The sequence below is a fragment of the Bombus vosnesenskii genome, unplaced genomic scaffold (genome assembly GCF_011952255.1).
Source record: "Bombus vosnesenskii isolate JDL3184/JDL3185 unplaced genomic scaffold, Bvos_JDL3184-5_v1.1 scf7180000013351, whole genome shotgun sequence".
NCBI classification, from domain to species: Eukaryota; Metazoa; Arthropoda; class Insecta; order Hymenoptera; family Apidae; genus Bombus; species Bombus vosnesenskii.
In genome coordinates, this window is record NW_022882987.1 from 1,390,676 (window position 1) to 1,407,933 (window position 17,258).

Genomic DNA, 17,258 nt, shown 5'->3' on the forward strand with positions numbered 1-17,258 from the left:
TAAATTTTGTATTTGAGGTGTTGTTGGAGATATATTATGTAGATTTAGTAAAAATCAAAAATGATTTATATATTATTACTACTAAAGCACAAATTTACCAATGTAGCATAGATGCACCATTATATTATCCTTAAAATATATGTAATTCTTGTAGTAAATTACGTTTTTCTAATTAAATATTTCTTTAAAGTAACAATTCAAATTATTTAATATCTACAATTATACATAAGAATAGGAAATGAAATGTTCTTCATTTTACCTATTATATATGTATTTTAATTTTAATATATATATATTATGAAGGAATTATAACTATAATTATATAGGAGAAAAGTGAATACCTATATGTAAAGTAAATATGTATATGTAATTTATATTAATTGTAATATCAATTTACTAATAATTGTAATAATAATCATTTTTTTATAGAATATCATTAAAAAATAGAACCAATTATCTCTTATAATTGTTAAATTTAAAATACAACGTAATGTAAAGTTATCTATTATGCGAATAATTAACATTATGCATAGTTACATTTGATTAAATAATTTTATACGTGTTCGTTTTTTCGAAAATTATAGCGTTTTATAAACTACAAGGATAAAATTATTCTATGGAATTATAATTGAATACTAATATAAAATGTTATGTGTAAACTGAAATTTGTAAACAAACTAGCACAAATTTATAAATGTTATTTGATAAGTACTTTAAGAAATTTAATAGCACATCATAGTTCATGTGCTTTAATTAAAGTAAAAATGTAAATCTAGTTCTTATCAAGATATTCTTGATAAAATTAAAAAAATATTTTGGATTAGTTTGATAAGTAATGTAAATACAATGATATACAGTTTATATATTATATAAAATGGCTATGTTTTACCTACAAAGTTTCATTGTGATATTACAAATAAATTAGAGTTTGTTTTTTATCAATTTTATTGTATTTTTTAATTTATTAATATTATGGGGGCCTTAAGTATAAATTTGCATACTTTTGGATTATATAAATAACAAAAAATCAATAAAATATAATTGATAAATATTTATTGAGTAGAGAAGGATAATAATATACAACATTAACTATATGTTCAAAGTAAAAACCTATAGTATATTGCTATAGAGAACTTGATCAGATTTTTATCTTTACTTAAAAATTAAAATGCTTTGTACAATAAATTTTGTAACTGAATTTAGTATTACAATGCAACTCCCAAAATTATTTAACCAGAAAATAAATATGCCTGCATCATTCGATTACGATCCCACAGTCTCTCTTCTTGTAGCACTCCTCAGTAATTCTTGTTGCTTGGTATCTCATTTTCATGACTTGTTGATTCACCAGTTTATTGTATATCACATGTATCAAATTGTATACATATTGAGTACACTAACTGGCTTGAGAATTCTGTAAGCATATCATCATATAGTATTTTAATTTCTATGTACATACATTTTATCTTACACTTAGTGTAAAATTCTTATTATTAACAATTAAAAAAAGAAAAGAAATATTTTTCTTCATATTTCTCTATAAAGATAAAATATTTGTTTTACATCATAATTTCAAAAAATTTTAAATTATAGACTATATATATTTTTTAATCCTATAATAAATTAAATTATATTAAGCATTATATCCATAAGATATTCATTAGTGACTAATCTAAATAATATATTTCAATATTAGGGTTGAGAATAACTATTTTTATCACATCAATTAAAGATATAAAATACATTACATACTTACACTAGTGAAATATTAAATGTTATCAAGATGATTATCTTGAAATATTAGAAAATATGGCAAATATTGAAACAAATTATATTAAGGAATATTCTTTTATTTTTTAGGTTTAATTTGTATTTTAAAAACTAATTAAATATATCTTAAAATGTATCTATAAATTACATTTCTCTATACCTTTCTTATTAGTAAACTGTAAATTTATGTTTGAAATATATTGTTTATATATATTTTATTATTTGTTGTTCATTCAAGTTTTTGTTTAAGATTGTGGAAACGTTTTATATTATTTAAATTGGTATACTAATTTTTAAAAATTATAATAGATTAAAAATATCCAAATATTTGAAAACTTAAAAAAGATTACAGTTTCTACTCATAAATTAAAACTTCCTATTATTAGTTTACAGTGGAAAAAAATGAAGGGATAATAATTAAATTACGGCAATATAGAATTTAAAATAACAATATTATTTGGACTAATATGTTTAATGCAATCCAATGGCTACTAAAAATTTCCAAACAAAATCCTTTAGACTTAAAAAAAGCATTCTAAAATATACGTGGCATATAGAAACAAAGAAAAATTTTTTAAATATCAAAAGCTGCAATATACAAATTGTGTAATAGAGTGTGTTAATTTAAAAAATTAAAAAAAATTTTGCAAGATAAAAGTCAACATTCACAAAACACACACACTTATGAAAATAACAATTATACTCATTACATATGGATTTAATTATGTATATTATATACAATAATGTAGATAAATAATAGCATATCAGTAAATCTATGTATGATGGTATTATACATACAGTTGTATTTTTTCTTATACTGAATTCAAAATATCAGGATTTTCAGTATAAAAATATAAAAATAAACACACATACACACATGTGCGCACGCACGCACATACACACACATCCCAAGATCTTAATTGCTGATTGCACTAATTATAGGATGCATATTATTGACATATATATATTGATACATTATTAACATAATCATGTCACACATCATAATCACACATCAACATAATCATGATCAACATAATCATCATACATAATTATGTATATGTATGTATAATGTTAAATAAGTAATAAAGTAATGATAATATTCTAATCACAAATAAAATAACATTACCATGATGTAATAAATTAATAAATTCAACAATTAAGATCTTGACACATTTGCAGTTAAAATAGATAATTTTACACAATATCAAGCATGTCACATTCCAAAATTATTTTATGATGCATTAAGTACTACACTGTAAAAATTAAGAAGAAATTTTATTAGTAGAGAAAATGAGGGAAGGATTGTCTTTATTTACATATACATAATATACGTGAACAGTAAAAGCATTTCTCCTTAAGAAAAGAAAAAAATTATATAAAATGTAGAAATTTCATATTTTCAAGTGTATTATTAATTTACACAAACATTATTAGCAGACGTTGAAATTAAAATACAGAAAGCAAATATTATTTTATATTAATATGTCTCTAGATATAATTTTGAAACAATAGGATCTTTTATCTGTATCAATTGTATTTTTAATCTTGTAAATTAAATTATGTAGTACGTGTAATTATATTGAAATACTAACAACAATTATGATTGAGATCAGTAATCGGAGAATTCAACTTGAACTGCAGGAAAGGACTTGAATATTGTTGAAACGTAATCTGAAGAATGAAAATGGGATGTGAAAGGATTATGCAACAAAACAATCAATTTGATAAAGATGTTTAAAGAAATTATTCTTTTGTTTTAATTGAAAATTTAAAAATTGGACATAGGGTAATAGGCATTATGTAATTTAGAATATTAATATGCAAATTAAGAAATTTACAATTACTTGAAAAGAAAACATAATTCAGGTACACACATTGAAGAAACTTTGTTTTTGTTTATTCTGTACACCATGTAATATTTATGAAATAATTTTTTTTGAAGTAAATAATGTATAGAAATTACTATGTCATTGTAAAATTATTATGCAAGCATATTCAATGAAATTCTTTGAAAATAAAATTTAAGAGACACACAAAAGAAAAATTACAATAAGTACATACAAAACAAAAAATAAAGAGCTACTACTTTTTAAATCTTATAAATGCATATATTTTTTATCATTTCTGTTAACTAATAGCCCCATTCCGGATAGTACTGATATCTACAATATTTTAAGTACAAAATGCAAAATACATGTATTATTTAAGAATGAATAAATAATTATTAGCGTTGTTGTCTAAATCTTACGAAGTTACGAAATTAATAAGGATCATGCCCAAAATAGAAATTACAGAACAGGGCTACTAGTAAAAAGTAGAAGAAACACATGTTAAAAATGTATTTTGGATTTATTTTCATAACCATTGTTATCATTATCACGGGTATACTATTACTTTTGTTATTACTAATACTCGAGTATATTCAATAAAAGAGTAATAATAAATTTATACTTGCATGTATCAAAACGAATAATGTACTTTACTTTTTAATTAAAAGTACACAGGAATTTTGATAATAATTTTGATAATAAGTTTTTGCGTTTTAATTTTTTCTTTTAATTATAAACATATTTTAGTAGTATGAATATGTAATATCTAAGGCAAGATAGTTTAATTAAGTGTTATTTAACTATCTTGTAAGTTTTATTTTGAATTATTTATAGACGAATAATGTTGTATATTTTCAATATTTCGTCAGAAGTTCACAACGAATAATTAACATTTTCAAAAATATGTAAAATGAAAATTATTATATGAGCAAACTCTATAAAGTAAATGATTTAAGATATCAGTAAAACGTATTACTACCTTTATACACTCCATACTTCATTATTAGTAAAAATAGAGGAGATAACTCTATGCAGGGAATTTGTTATTTATTTTAATATATTACTTTAAAACGATAATAGACTGTTAACGTTAGTTAATTTCAGGACCTTTTTTAACCAGGAACGGTAATATATACTTTGGTATATGTATGCTAGATTTATATACTTGAGGATGGCCTTGACAGATAGTTTCTGTTACATATATTTTTGGAGATACAAAATTAATCACATAACAAGACACAAAAATAAATATATGATTACCTGATATATGTGGTTTCATTAACCAGTTAAGTCTCTGTGTACAAATACATTTAATGTCTCCAGAAATCAATAAGGTGCTATTCTTGTAATATATCTTAAGTACTATACTTACTTGTCCATCATTATGTTTATATGATGAATATTGAAACCTGTATCTTAATTGATTTCTATATTCTCTCTTTACTTATAAATTACTTATGAAATATTGATTTTTTATAATTAAAATTATTTTTTTACTCAATCATAAAATTTTACTTGTGATGAAATCAAATAATGAAATAATTTGAGATAAAGTCGATTATTTAAATTTAGATACAAATAATGTAATTTCGAATGTAATTTTCGTCTTAAGAAACTAAAATCAAGGCCTCCTTACTACATTTCTACTGCTCGATTTTTAGAACGATTTAAATAAAATATTGATACACAATTTCCTGAACATAATTTTTATGTATATACATAGCATTGATATTTCTAAAACTAAACGATCAGTTTTTCTACTCTTCTAGCGCGTGACAAAGTTTGAGACATCTTCAAATATAGAATGAACAGCTATATAAATATACTTAAAATTTATTAAGGAAGAGCATGAAAAACTGACCTAAGAAGTAATTGTTCTGAGCGTAAGTTCTCTAGAGCTACAAAAATATATAATCGTTTATAGTAATATTATGCAGCAACATAGCAAGAGGATATGATATAAATATTCTACCCAGGATTAATTTTAATGGAAAACTAGATTTGTGAAATAATTTAAATCTACGAAAAGAAAATTAAAGGTGAATTGTTTAATACAGAAGTTGATTAATTTAAAATATATTAAAATAAAGTAAGTGATTTATAAGTATTATTATAGCAACATTATTCACACTAATTTTCACATTATCTAGTTTTTCATAGAATATAGGTATATTTGTATATATTCTCGGTAGAATACTTTTAAATCCTCTGCTTATAACTGTAATATAAACATTTTTACTCCTTGGATGAAGGATTTATAAAATCCAACAATAGATAGTGATAATTATGAGAACCACTAATACCAATATTAATTAGAATCAGCTGTAGGATGTACTTTGAGTTCACTTTCCGCGTTTTCCGAAATTCCATAGTGAAATATATTAAGATATATTTCTTAATGTTTAAATGTTGTAGAATAACAACATTTTTTAATTAATTTACAATCCACAATATCTTTTTGCAAAAGGATGGTAATATAAAACAAATTTTTTTACCTTTTCATATTATTAGTTAATTTCATGTTACTTGAATTGCAAACTAAACGTTTTAACTGATAAATAATTCTAATAAATAATTCCAAAAGCAAAATTAATATTTTTCATCATTATTGGATATCTAAAATTATTTAGAAATTTAAAAAATGAATTGTGTATTTATCTTTTTGAATGGGTGAGTGTATAATAGTTCAGGATTTTTAAATGTAGTTTTAAACTCTAATTTATTTTTACCAACAATAACGCACTGCAAGAATGTAAGATCTGCACATGTTTAGTAGCAGACTTAATTTAGGATTTACTTTATAATATACCAGTATACTTTTCTTGCAAGTTAAAAATGAATCTCTTTTTACATTAGATGAGATCAGTAAAATAAAGATATTTCCGATAGCATCTGCATCGTTATATGATTATGGAACATGATTGATGATGTCTAATGATTACAGTTGTACATTTGATGCAGTATACAAAAAAAGGTTAGTTATATCGAAAGGAAATCGTATCCAAGACTTACACTATCTGCTCGGTTGGGACAAACTTCTCGAAACACTTGTTCAATAAAAGGTTGCCTAAAAAGAAAGAAATTTTTATATTACAATTTTAATTAATACATATTAATATTTTAGTAAAATTGTATAGACTATAAATAATTTTATCCTGTTTTTTATTTTATTTTATTTAATCAGCATTAAATTCCAAAACAATAAACACTAAAAGGGGAGAATTCAAATTTTGGAGCTAAGCCAAATATAACATTCCTATATTCCTTTTAATTTCAGAAACTATAACCTTAATATAATTTTATATCTAACTTATCAACTAATAGAAAATATGATGAAATAAAAACTTAATAATTCATAAATATACATACTTAGCGGAAAGTCCACCACCAGGAGGAAGATTAGGAAATTCTTGGTCCACAAGAAGTTGTAACAGTTGCAAAAAATCAAATTCATTTTTGTCCTTTTGTACAGCAACGATTTCTATGAATATAATAATAAAATTAAATTGTTTTTATTAAGGATGCTTATATCTTAAATATTATCTCTACTATTATTAGAGTGCATTGTGCATGTACTATTAGATTTGTGCAAAAAACATTTGATCAATATTATTTAAAAAATCAGATGCATCTTGTAGTATCTGATATATATTTTTAAAAATGTTATTTGTTTATTGTGTCACTTTAGTGTTTTATGGAACAGTATTATTGAAACAAAAAGATAAACACAACAAAATAACTATGCATGCTATGCACTAAAATTCATGCATCTACTTAGGACTGGAAAACTTAGTGCCTTGGTACATTTCTTATGGAAATTCTGGATACAAAGTCCGGTCTTAAGTAGACACATTAGTATCTATATTTATGTATAAATAAACATGGTTTTAACAACCTTTTTAAATTTATCCACCATTGGAATTGTATAATCTTATGTAATACACACTCATATACATACATACATACATACATACATACATACATACATACATACATACATACATACATACATACATACATACATACATACATACATACATACATACATATACACACAGATATATATGTCTGTTGTAATGTTCCTCCATAAGAAATGCATTATTAAAAAATAAAATTTCAATAGGTAAAATATTTCTAAATTTTCAGAAGGAAATGTTCACCTACCTGTGATATCACTTAAATATATTTGAAAAGAGGAACAAACAACTTTTGAATACAAATTTTACTTACAAAAAAGTTTAAAAGAATACCAACTCCAAGGGTGGAATGCATTTTTAAGTAAAATTAATAATTGATGTTAAAAGAGTTTAATCAAAGGAGAAACAATTAATACAATTTGACAGCACACACAGAGAGAGAAAACTAACATTATATATAAACAACTATCAATGTATCTTGCTATCTGTTTAACAGTTGAAGCAAGAAACGCAATATCATTAGTACTCTAATATAATACTCTATTACTGTATTATAATACATACTCTATGTATATACTCTATTTGCTTTAACAATATTTCAATAAACGTTAAAACGAAAGTTATATTAAATGTTTTTTGTGTTTACAAATATTCTAGATATTTTGAATTTACAAAAAACATTTCACTAATCTACTCTACACAAACTTTTATAATTGCAACAAATGGTTGATTTTTATCATGTGTTCTCATAAATATAACAAAATACAATTTGCACAAATCACTAAATGAATATTAAGAAAATTCGAATTTACATTAGATGAGAAGTATTTGTAAAACATGGACTTTAACTATGTCTATTTAACAACAGAAATAAATTTCTGTAGATATAAATTTCGACCTTCTACCTGGATATTACTTACTCTTTTTTCAAAAGTCTTTTATATTATACACATATAATTAATCATAAAGTATCAATAATTAAAATTTGTCCAATTATTTTAGTGGTATCGCACACAATTTATAAAATTACTAATGTTACATTTTTGTAATAACTTTACATGCTAAATTATATATTCAATGATTATGAATATTAAATTTCTAGAGAATAATGTTATATATAACATGAAAATACATCCATAAGAATAAATTTTCAACATTTCTTAATGGAAATATGTAAGTATGTATATATGCACATATCTCTCAAGAAAATTAGAGATAGATATACGACAAAATACATGATATTTACTAGAAATATATTTTCATTAACATATATATGAAATAAATAATTAATTCATTATTTCATTATGCATTATAGTAAATGGTAATTTATCAAAAAAGTAAAAATTTTGATAATGCATCAGATATTGAAATCTATAGAAATATTTGCTTATATAATATATTCTGATTTTAAGTTAATATATTTTAGGTATCAAATAAGATATTTCTATATTTTTAAAGAAAAATGAAAATCCAAATTTGATTTCCAAACTTGTAAGAAATACGAGTTTGATATAGATTCTTACTTGTAAATGTTATACCACTATAATGATTGTATTTTGAATTGTACTAAAATTTGATTATTAGATAATGGTATTAAGTGTTGCTCTCCATTTGAGAGCTACCAGAATGTCAAGTATGTGTGTGATATTGTGATTTTGTATTAATGCAACAGCAGAGAGAATATAATTGATTGGAATATGGAAATGTTAATGAACCTTTGATTCTCCTTTCAATGTCCATTTCAAGCTCAGCTTCTTTTTTCTGTGCTTCTGGATTTGGTTTTGGAGCAGCAGGAAATGTCACCAAAACTATGCTCATATTATCTCTGCTACCCTGCAACAAAGAAAGCACTTGTAACAAATAAAATTGAAAAAATATATTTGACTGCTTAATAAAAATATAAAAAACATTAAATTTGATAAATATCTTTTTGTAAATTTGTTCTTTATCAAACATATGAAATGTTAATAAAACATATGTTTTTAATGTATGAAAACATATTAGTAATCACATATATATTTGCAGCTATTCAATAAGTATATAAAAGAAATATAAACAAAATTAGTAACATAAGAAATAAAAATATAAGACAATAGAATAGAAAGGTTATAACATATTATTATTAATTAATGTTTAATACCATTAAGTATCATAGATTGAAAATTATAGATTGAGTTTTGAAATAAATAAAAGAATATAAAAATGCGTGCATTTTAAAATATAGTATCTAAAGCTTAAAAGTTATAACATATTATTATTAATTAATATTTAATACCATTACCAGATTGAAAATTATAGATTGAGTTTTGAAATAAATAAAAGAATATAAAAAAGCGTACATTTTAAAATGTAGTATCAGTATCTTTAACATTAAAAATAATTTATGTTGACACACCTTTAGTAGCAAGAAATTCATTATAAAATATACACGAAAAGTTTTAGACATCATTACCTTATATAGACAGGTGTCTATAACCTGGTTCGTAACTGCTTCTAGATCATCTGTAAGCAGCAGCCTTGAATGTATAAAATTACACAGATCTGTGTTGTTCATTACATCCCAAATACCATCACATGCTAAAACTAGAAATTCATCGTGTTCATCATCTCGATCTCGAACAAATATTTCTGGTTCTGGAGACACTAACTGTTCACATGGCCCTCGATCTTTCAAATTTTTGTACTCATAATCTCCCAATGCACGAGATACAGCTAAAGCTCCATTAACTCTTTGAATCATTACACTACCACCAGCATTTTGAATTCTTTCTTTCTCAGCAGGTAAACCTGGTTTGTGATCTCGTGTTGAAAAAACTGGATCTCCTGCTCGGCAAAGTACAGCTCTAGAATCGCCACAATTGGCAATGTATATGTTTCTGGGAGATATAAATGCACAAACAGCTGTAGAACCAGATTTTTCAGTACCAGAACTCATTTCTGGTAATTCTCTCATTTCATCGTCAAGTCGAAGAAAGCCAGAATGAATTCCTTTGGTTACATTTTCTGCTTTAAATTCTTCTGTTTGCATGATACACTCTAACAAGTGCTCTGCACTATGAGCTGATACTAATGCACCAGCATGACCGTCAAATACTGCAAAATAACTCCAATCTGAGAGACCACCTTTTAAACCAGTTATTGCTCTATGAGCATCTTCCATTTCCATTCTCCAACCCTGCATGCTGGCAACACCATAATGTAATCCATTGCCAGAGCCATGTTCATTATATTTATCTGTTTTTGGAGTATCCAAAAGTGCCCCCATAGTATTTATTTAGTAATTGCTGTGTCAGCTCGATTAATTTATTTTTCTCTTTAAATATTATTTGATCAGCATCTTTTAACTGATCATTCAAATAACACTTTTCTGAGTTTTACCTAAAATTATAAAAATAGAAAAGGTAGAAAAATCTTAATTTTTAGTACAAAATTGAAATCAAATATAATAATATAAAAATATTGCTTCTAAATTCGAATTTAAATCGAAATCTGAATAACAATATCACGTTTAGCTTATATATATGTATTTATTTATGTGTATGTACTATACTATTACTTAGAATTTTGTCTCAATTATCGTTTTGTAACAGAAGTTTATTGCGATACTATTTCGTTTTATGGCTATAATTTTAATTTAAAAGGAGAAAAAAGGGCAATTAAAACACAACATCGTTGTAATACCGAACGTAACGTACGAGATAATCTCGACATGCAAATATTTCAAACGAAACACGATAACGTTTTACGTAAATGGAAACATTCGAATTACGTGCAATTACGTTCACTATATAATTATTACGGTAGCTTCGTCAATAATAAATAAATTATTTGAATACAGGAATGGAAAATCTCGGAAGCGTAAGCTGTATCAGATTCTAATAAGAAACTATTTAGCAGTGCCAAATTTCGCGACTAAAATAGTTTATACCTCAGTCTGCATGTTCGCGAAACTTACGTAGGGAGATCGTGACCAAATATCATCGTTACTTTGCGAAAGTATATATGTGTAGAGCGTGGTATTGCTAATAGACTTGTTTCATATCACTATCACCATGTTCTTTTGCTAGGCTCAACACACAGAACCAACGAAATCGACTTGCATGAATGACGGATATACACTAGGTAATTTTCTGCGCATGCGTTGGTTATTAATAGCATGTTTCATGGCGTCATAATCCGCCAATCAAAAGCCCACGATTTCCGCTCAAGCCTGGGCAATCATACAGGATTCTGAAGTAAAATTAACTCGCGCGCGATACTGGCATTAACTCTCACTAACAAGTACATAAACAACAACATCAAGTTCTTGTCGATGATAAATTGTACTGTCATTGATTACTGCGTTTATCAAAATTGTTATAGTCAGTAAGCGTAGTTTGTTTAAATTTCGAAATTTTGTGAATATAATATAGTACTTTATTTCTTTAAATATATTTTGGCGAACTTTTGTTGATTACATTATAATATGAATTATTTAATGTATAAAAAGTTGTTTTGTAATAATATTCATAATTTTATTAATAGATATATAACGCTATTTTTTATTATATGCAGATTCTGTTTTTCCTAAATAATTGTTTTTTTATGAATTTTTTGTATGATTATTGTTTCTCCACATAGATTAATTACTTGAACTTGTTAGTTTTCTTTGTTATTTGCAAACAGCATATTAGATGCTATATTCACAAAGTGTTACGAGATATGATCTTGTAATTCGCGCAATAAAAATGGCGGGCAATAGAAATATTTTAATCTAGTCTTATTACATAAGAAAATTGACAAATTAGGAAATAGTGTAAAAAAATATTGTATTACGGTCAATTATATAATTTAATCATTTCAAATAAATCCTTTTTCTTAAACATTTTAATATACTTTAAAAAATTATTATAAGCATTATACTGAACATACATAGTATATATACATATCTATATCTAATAACAAGAATATTAGTAAATATGAACCACTTGCGTGGCAGATATAAACTAATTTAAACGTATAATACATAATATGCATTTAAATTCATTCTTTTTATATTTGAATTTGTTTTTTATACTGTTATTTTAACGCATATCCTAATACATAGGATGTTTCCCTCGCTAGAGGCCTCAAAAGGAAATGTCGTCATTGGCCTGATCACTGCATGTTTGCATACATGAGAATTGGAAATAAGAATGTGAAAATAAGAACGATTTCAAATGAAACATATATACACAACACAGATAATATCGGTTTTCGATGTCGCAATAACATCAGGTCGACGGTTTCTGCTTTGGGATTTCTAGTGAAACTCATCTTGCATAATCATTATGCAAATAGTAAGTACCTAAACATTTAAAAATATAATGAAATATATTTTTTACATATTTATAATGATAATTCTTACTTATATATAAGTAAGGACTGTAAATGCAAATACAAAGTACGTATTTTTATAAAAGCAATTTAATCCATTACCATCATGACATAAAAAATAATTTTCTTAAAGAAAAAATTATTTGTGCTCCTAAAATAAATAAAATTAAATAAACTGATGAAAGTATTCCTATGTGTTTTATATACATAATAAGCAATTTGCATCTAACTATTTTATATTTGCCACAAAACCAAGATCCCTAGGAATCATATATTGTTTTACTATTTCATCTGTTAATTTATTCCTAGCTTCCTGATGTGCAGCTACCAAAGGCTGTAACACTTCAATTAATTCTTTTTTAAGTTCTCCTGTTAAAATTTCTCCACTAATATAACCCTGAAAGTTTATATATTATTATATACATATATATATTCTTATATTTATTAATACTAAGGAACACATTTCAATTTTTACTAAACTTACTTTTCTAAGTTGTTCTAATTTTTCGTCATCCTCTAGGAAGAATCGTAACCACTGATATGATATATCAATATCACAATTGCCTCCTAATTGTCTGTGTTCTTCAATAGTAGCTTGTCCTCCTGAGAATGCATGCTTGTTAATTTTATTCTTTATTTGTTTAGCAGAGTCTGTCAAAAATATTGCAGTATTGTTATCACTAGCTGACATTTTTGTTTTAGAGCCTTGTAAAGCTGGAAAGAATATAGAATGTAACAGCGCTGGTTTTGGATAGCCAATTTTTGGTGCAACATCTCTTGTCATTCTAAAGTAGGGATCTTGATCTATAGCACATGGTATTAAACAATTAACTTTTGCATCCTTAAAAATAAAGGGAAAAGTTCCAGAAATTGCTGGAGCAGCTTGAGTTGGCGGAAATGAGATTTTTCCAATAGGATCACTGTCTCCAAATCCAAAAATGCCTTTCACTTGATTAAATGTAACACTTCTTTGTATTCTGATCATATTCTGATAAAATGCAGGATTATTTCCAATATGTTCTAAATTAGAAAAAATAAATGTATTCTCTGGTTTAAATCCAAGAGCAATAATGTCTTTTGCATTATTATAGGCCAATTTAATCGCATCTTCTATTTTTATGTTCTTCCATATTGCTTTCTCATCATCAGTTAGTTGTATGACTAATGGAACACGGAATACTTCTTGAAGCCATTTACAAAACATAAATGGTATAAGATGTCCTAAGTGTATAGAATCTGAACTGGGTCCTCTACCAGTATAAAGGTAAAAAGGTTTTCCTTGTTCATAAAGATTCAAGATAGTATTCATATCTCGATGAGAGAAGAATATTCCTCTTCTAAGAAAATGATGTGGTTTCTGTCCTGTGATTTTCTCAAATCTCGCTAATAGTTCTCCATCGATTTTGGAACTTCCAAATCTTTCTATAATAACAGAGAGAAATCTTCTGAAAAAGTGAAATTATAAGCTAATGTGTATATTCACATATGCATGTTATCTTTGTCCTCTTTCAAAAAATGGGAAGGATTTATAATCTATGAAACGAAGATAATAAAGCAACAGTATATCATTTTATTTTATGTGATAAAAATACTTTTCAAAGATTTTTATGAAAGATATTTTCTATGGAACTCACTAATAAGCTTATCATAATCAATTCCAGTCTCGTTTTTAGTTGCAACATTCCAAGGTGTCACAATATCCTCCTCATCTGCTTTCCCATTTAACGTTGACGTGTCAATTTCAATTTCTTTCGCTGTCATTTTTCTTTATATTTAATTATTTTCCGACTTTTAAGTGCGATCGTGCAAAGATTCCTAGGAGAAAGATATATCATATGCAACGCAGAGTTGGTTACAAATCAACAGGGTTATGTCGGTCTCCGCATGCTATGTTTCCTGCGCACGCATTTGACATTCAAGGTAAGAAATTTCAGTAATTTTTTTTGCAGTTGCATCATATCCAGTTGATTACAAGTAATATATTTATTAATTTTTTATTAAAATATATTTAAATTTAATTATAATTGTTTTTGTGAGGTTCGAATTATCTAACAAATTATCTGTCAATATAGTAAGTGTGATATTATATTTTGAACTATGTATTTGAAATACTAACGTCATCTCACGGTGATAAATTCAAGTAAATAATGATCTGCTTTATTATTAAATCATTTAATATATATAATGTTTTCTATTGAAATTAGCTATTAGTTATAATCTACATAAAAACTTCGAGTTTACAGTTATTTTATTATTTCAATATACAATTAAACTCTAGGATAACTTGTTACTTCTAGTGAGTCTTGTCTAGTTAATGTATTATATCTTTTGGATATATACAAAAACATATGTATTATGTTATATTGCGAATTATAATAAATCTAAAACAAATCATAGCGTTAGCTTTTGTAACTTTTCTGTTTAAAATTATCTGAAAATTAATTTTATTCTAAAATATGTAAATATAAATAATAATTTGACGATAATGTGTTACAGATGTTTATGGGTAAAATGAATGTTATAGGACGCAAATTTGTTGTTAACAACTGGACAATATAGTAACGTATATTCTTTTCATCAGTTTCATGTAAATTTGCAATTTGTGATTTTGTTTTTTATTTGGATATTTCGGTATTTACAAAGAACGATAAAATGTTTTTTCATAAAAATATATCAGTGCCTCTCATTTTGATAAATGTTCTTTTATTTGTACAGAACTTCCAGTATGTATTATAGAGCGATATTAATCTATAACTTAAAATCAAGCATACAAGAATGAATCAAGATTTTCATTCGTTTGTTCCTCCATGATTTATACAAATGGAAGACATTTCATAGAACGAATCGTCGGTAAGGAACTAAAACTATGAAATCTGTTTTTACTACTGTACGTATAATTAAAAAATTGATTGTACATCGTTTGCAGTCGTTAACACAGTGAAGCGTTAGCGTTTACTTTTAGAGATTTCTTTGCATTGTATTAAAAGGAAAATTTTAATTCAGACATCCGCGAGACAGGTAGTAAATCATATTTTACAACTTTCCATATAATATGATGTGAAATTTGTTGAGAATGTAATAAATTCAGCTATACAGGACACTTAAAAATATGCCGATGAGCATAAGATGCAAATAGAACTCGTAGAAACGAAATACGAAGAATTTATGAATCATAAAATCATGTTTTTTAATAGAATTATTAGTATGTTCCTATCTATTTTACAAATATATATTACTCAAAACAATTAGAGCATTGCGTTTTTATAATATCTTTAGTCATATTTTTATCGAATGTCTAATGTATATGCTATTGAATTTTTGTTCTAAAAAACAAGTATCATTAAATAGTAAAGTCATTTCACGAGGTAATTCCTTAATTGTTTTGAGTTATTATAAGCTACTGAAAATGGTGAACATTTATCCAAAATATATAATTTTCAAAATTCACTTCTGTCAACGATCTCTTCCAAGTTTTCTAGGATGTCCTCATGAAGTTAAACTCATACTGTTAAATTGGTTTCCATTTGCGAAATATCTGTACTATTACACACATCTGTATTATTCATTGAACTGAAAAATAGGGTGTTTCTATATGATCGATAGTATGTATAGGTAATATTTGTGCGCACATATACTTAAGCGGACGCATGGGAGAATCTGTTTTAAAAAATATCCCAGATGTATGACAAAAATAACTTTGTCTCACGAAGAATCTTCTTGTGAACTTATATGTATATAAAAGTAGTTTCGATATTTCATTGGCATTGTGAATAGTTGAGAGGACGATCTAAGTCCCGAGATAGTTTTCTTCTTTTCTTTTTTTGAAATTCGAACTAGTGAAGCGACTTTTTATGGCGACGCGATATAAAAATTAGATTTCGATAGAGATACTCATAGATCAATTCAAATGTCAGACCATCAGATTATGTGATTAACACCAGACATTATAAAAAAAACAGAATCGATTATGTAGATGATGTCTTATTGTATAATTACAAGCTACTAAGTCGAGGGCTGACGACATCCATATTAGAGTTCGTATATTGAAAATTTTTGGTCCTTACGTTTTCTCTACTGTACAATACTCTTAAATAAATTACATTGGATCTAAGATGATTCTTGCTTTCTGCTTTATCTTTTCTCGCGTAAACAGCGAAACAACGATTTTTTTCACGTTACTTTCTCTTTACTAAAACGCTAAACTATCTACATTCTCTGAGCATTCTTACAGAGGATCATTTTATCGTGTATTTGCCTCTAAAATGCCGATAATCAGGTTGCTTAGAATTTTGTGAGGATCGGAACGAGGTTGATTTAAATTTTATATAATACATAACGGTACGTTTCATCATTTTGAACTATTAGTCATGTGTGTTAAATTAATTAA

At 25.6% G+C, this 17,258-nt stretch overlaps 2 protein-coding genes and 2 long non-coding RNA genes across 7 annotated transcripts; 2 read left to right on the forward strand and 2 right to left on the reverse strand.

Moving 5' to 3' along the window:
- Positions 1–1,036: 1,036 nt before the first annotated feature.
- On the reverse strand, positions 1,037–11,658 carry LOC117236633 (protein phosphatase 1B). Of its 4 annotated transcripts, XM_033499765.1 has the most exons (6): positions 11,472–11,658; positions 9,969–10,894; positions 9,232–9,349; positions 6,969–7,080; positions 6,612–6,666; positions 1,037–1,414 (listed from the first exon to the last, which is right to left on the reverse strand). In XM_033499765.1, exons 2-6 carry the CDS (start codon positions 10,779–10,781, stop codon positions 1,397–1,399), a joined length of 1,116 nt encoding a protein of 371 aa, XP_033355656.1. In that variant the 5' UTR covers positions 10,782–10,894; positions 11,472–11,658; the 3' UTR covers positions 1,037–1,396. The 4 variants fall into 4 exon arrangements, with proteins under 4 accessions (XP_033355656.1, XP_033355653.1, XP_033355655.1 ...); XM_033499762.1 differs by lacking the exon at positions 1,037–1,414 and having other exon boundaries at positions 5,124–6,666; XM_033499764.1 differs by lacking the exon at positions 1,037–1,414 and having other exon boundaries at positions 5,124–6,666; positions 11,445–11,639.
- A 140-nt stretch (positions 11,659–11,798) lies between these two features.
- Positions 11,799–13,028, forward strand: LOC117236637. Its single transcript, XR_004493889.1, has 2 exons — positions 11,799–11,881; positions 12,603–13,028. It is a non-coding gene; the product is annotated as an uncharacterized LOC117236637 (long non-coding RNA).
- On the reverse strand, positions 12,944–14,850 carry LOC117236630 (tryptophan--tRNA ligase, cytoplasmic). The gene is made up of 3 exons (XM_033499757.1): positions 14,506–14,850; positions 13,356–14,293; positions 12,944–13,268 (listed from the first exon to the last, which is right to left on the reverse strand). Exons 1-3 carry the CDS (start codon positions 14,630–14,632, stop codon positions 13,101–13,103), a joined length of 1,233 nt encoding a protein of 410 aa, XP_033355648.1. The 5' UTR covers positions 14,633–14,850; the 3' UTR covers positions 12,944–13,100.
- LOC117236636 lies at positions 14,686–16,982 on the forward strand. The gene is made up of 2 exons (XR_004493888.1): positions 14,686–14,791; positions 15,368–16,982. It is a non-coding gene; the product is annotated as an uncharacterized LOC117236636 (long non-coding RNA).
- The last annotated feature ends 276 nt before the right edge of the window (positions 16,983–17,258 follow it).

Coding starts and splice junctions, on each gene's coding strand:
- LOC117236633 (XM_033499762.1), bottom strand. CDS start 10,781: ATGGGGGCACTTTTGGATACTCCAAAAACAGATAAATATAATGAACAT. Junction 9,350..9,968: donor TAGACACCTGTCTATATAAG/GTAATGATGTCT, acceptor TCTTTGTTGCAG/GGTAGCAGAGATAATATGAG. Junction 7,081..9,231: donor CATTGAAAGGAGAATCAAAG/GTTCATTAACAT, acceptor TTATATTCATAG/AAATCGTTGCTGTACAAAAG.
- LOC117236630 (XM_033499757.1), bottom strand. CDS start 14,632: ATGACAGCGAAAGAAATTGAAATTGACACGTCAACGTTAAATGGGAAA. Junction 14,294..14,505: donor TGATTATGATAAGCTTATTA/GTGAGTTCCATA, acceptor CTGTTATTATAG/AAAGATTTGGAAGTTCCAAA. Junction 13,269..13,355: donor AATTAGAACAACTTAGAAAA/GTAAGTTTAGTA, acceptor ATAAACTTTCAG/GGTTATATTAGTGGAGAAAT.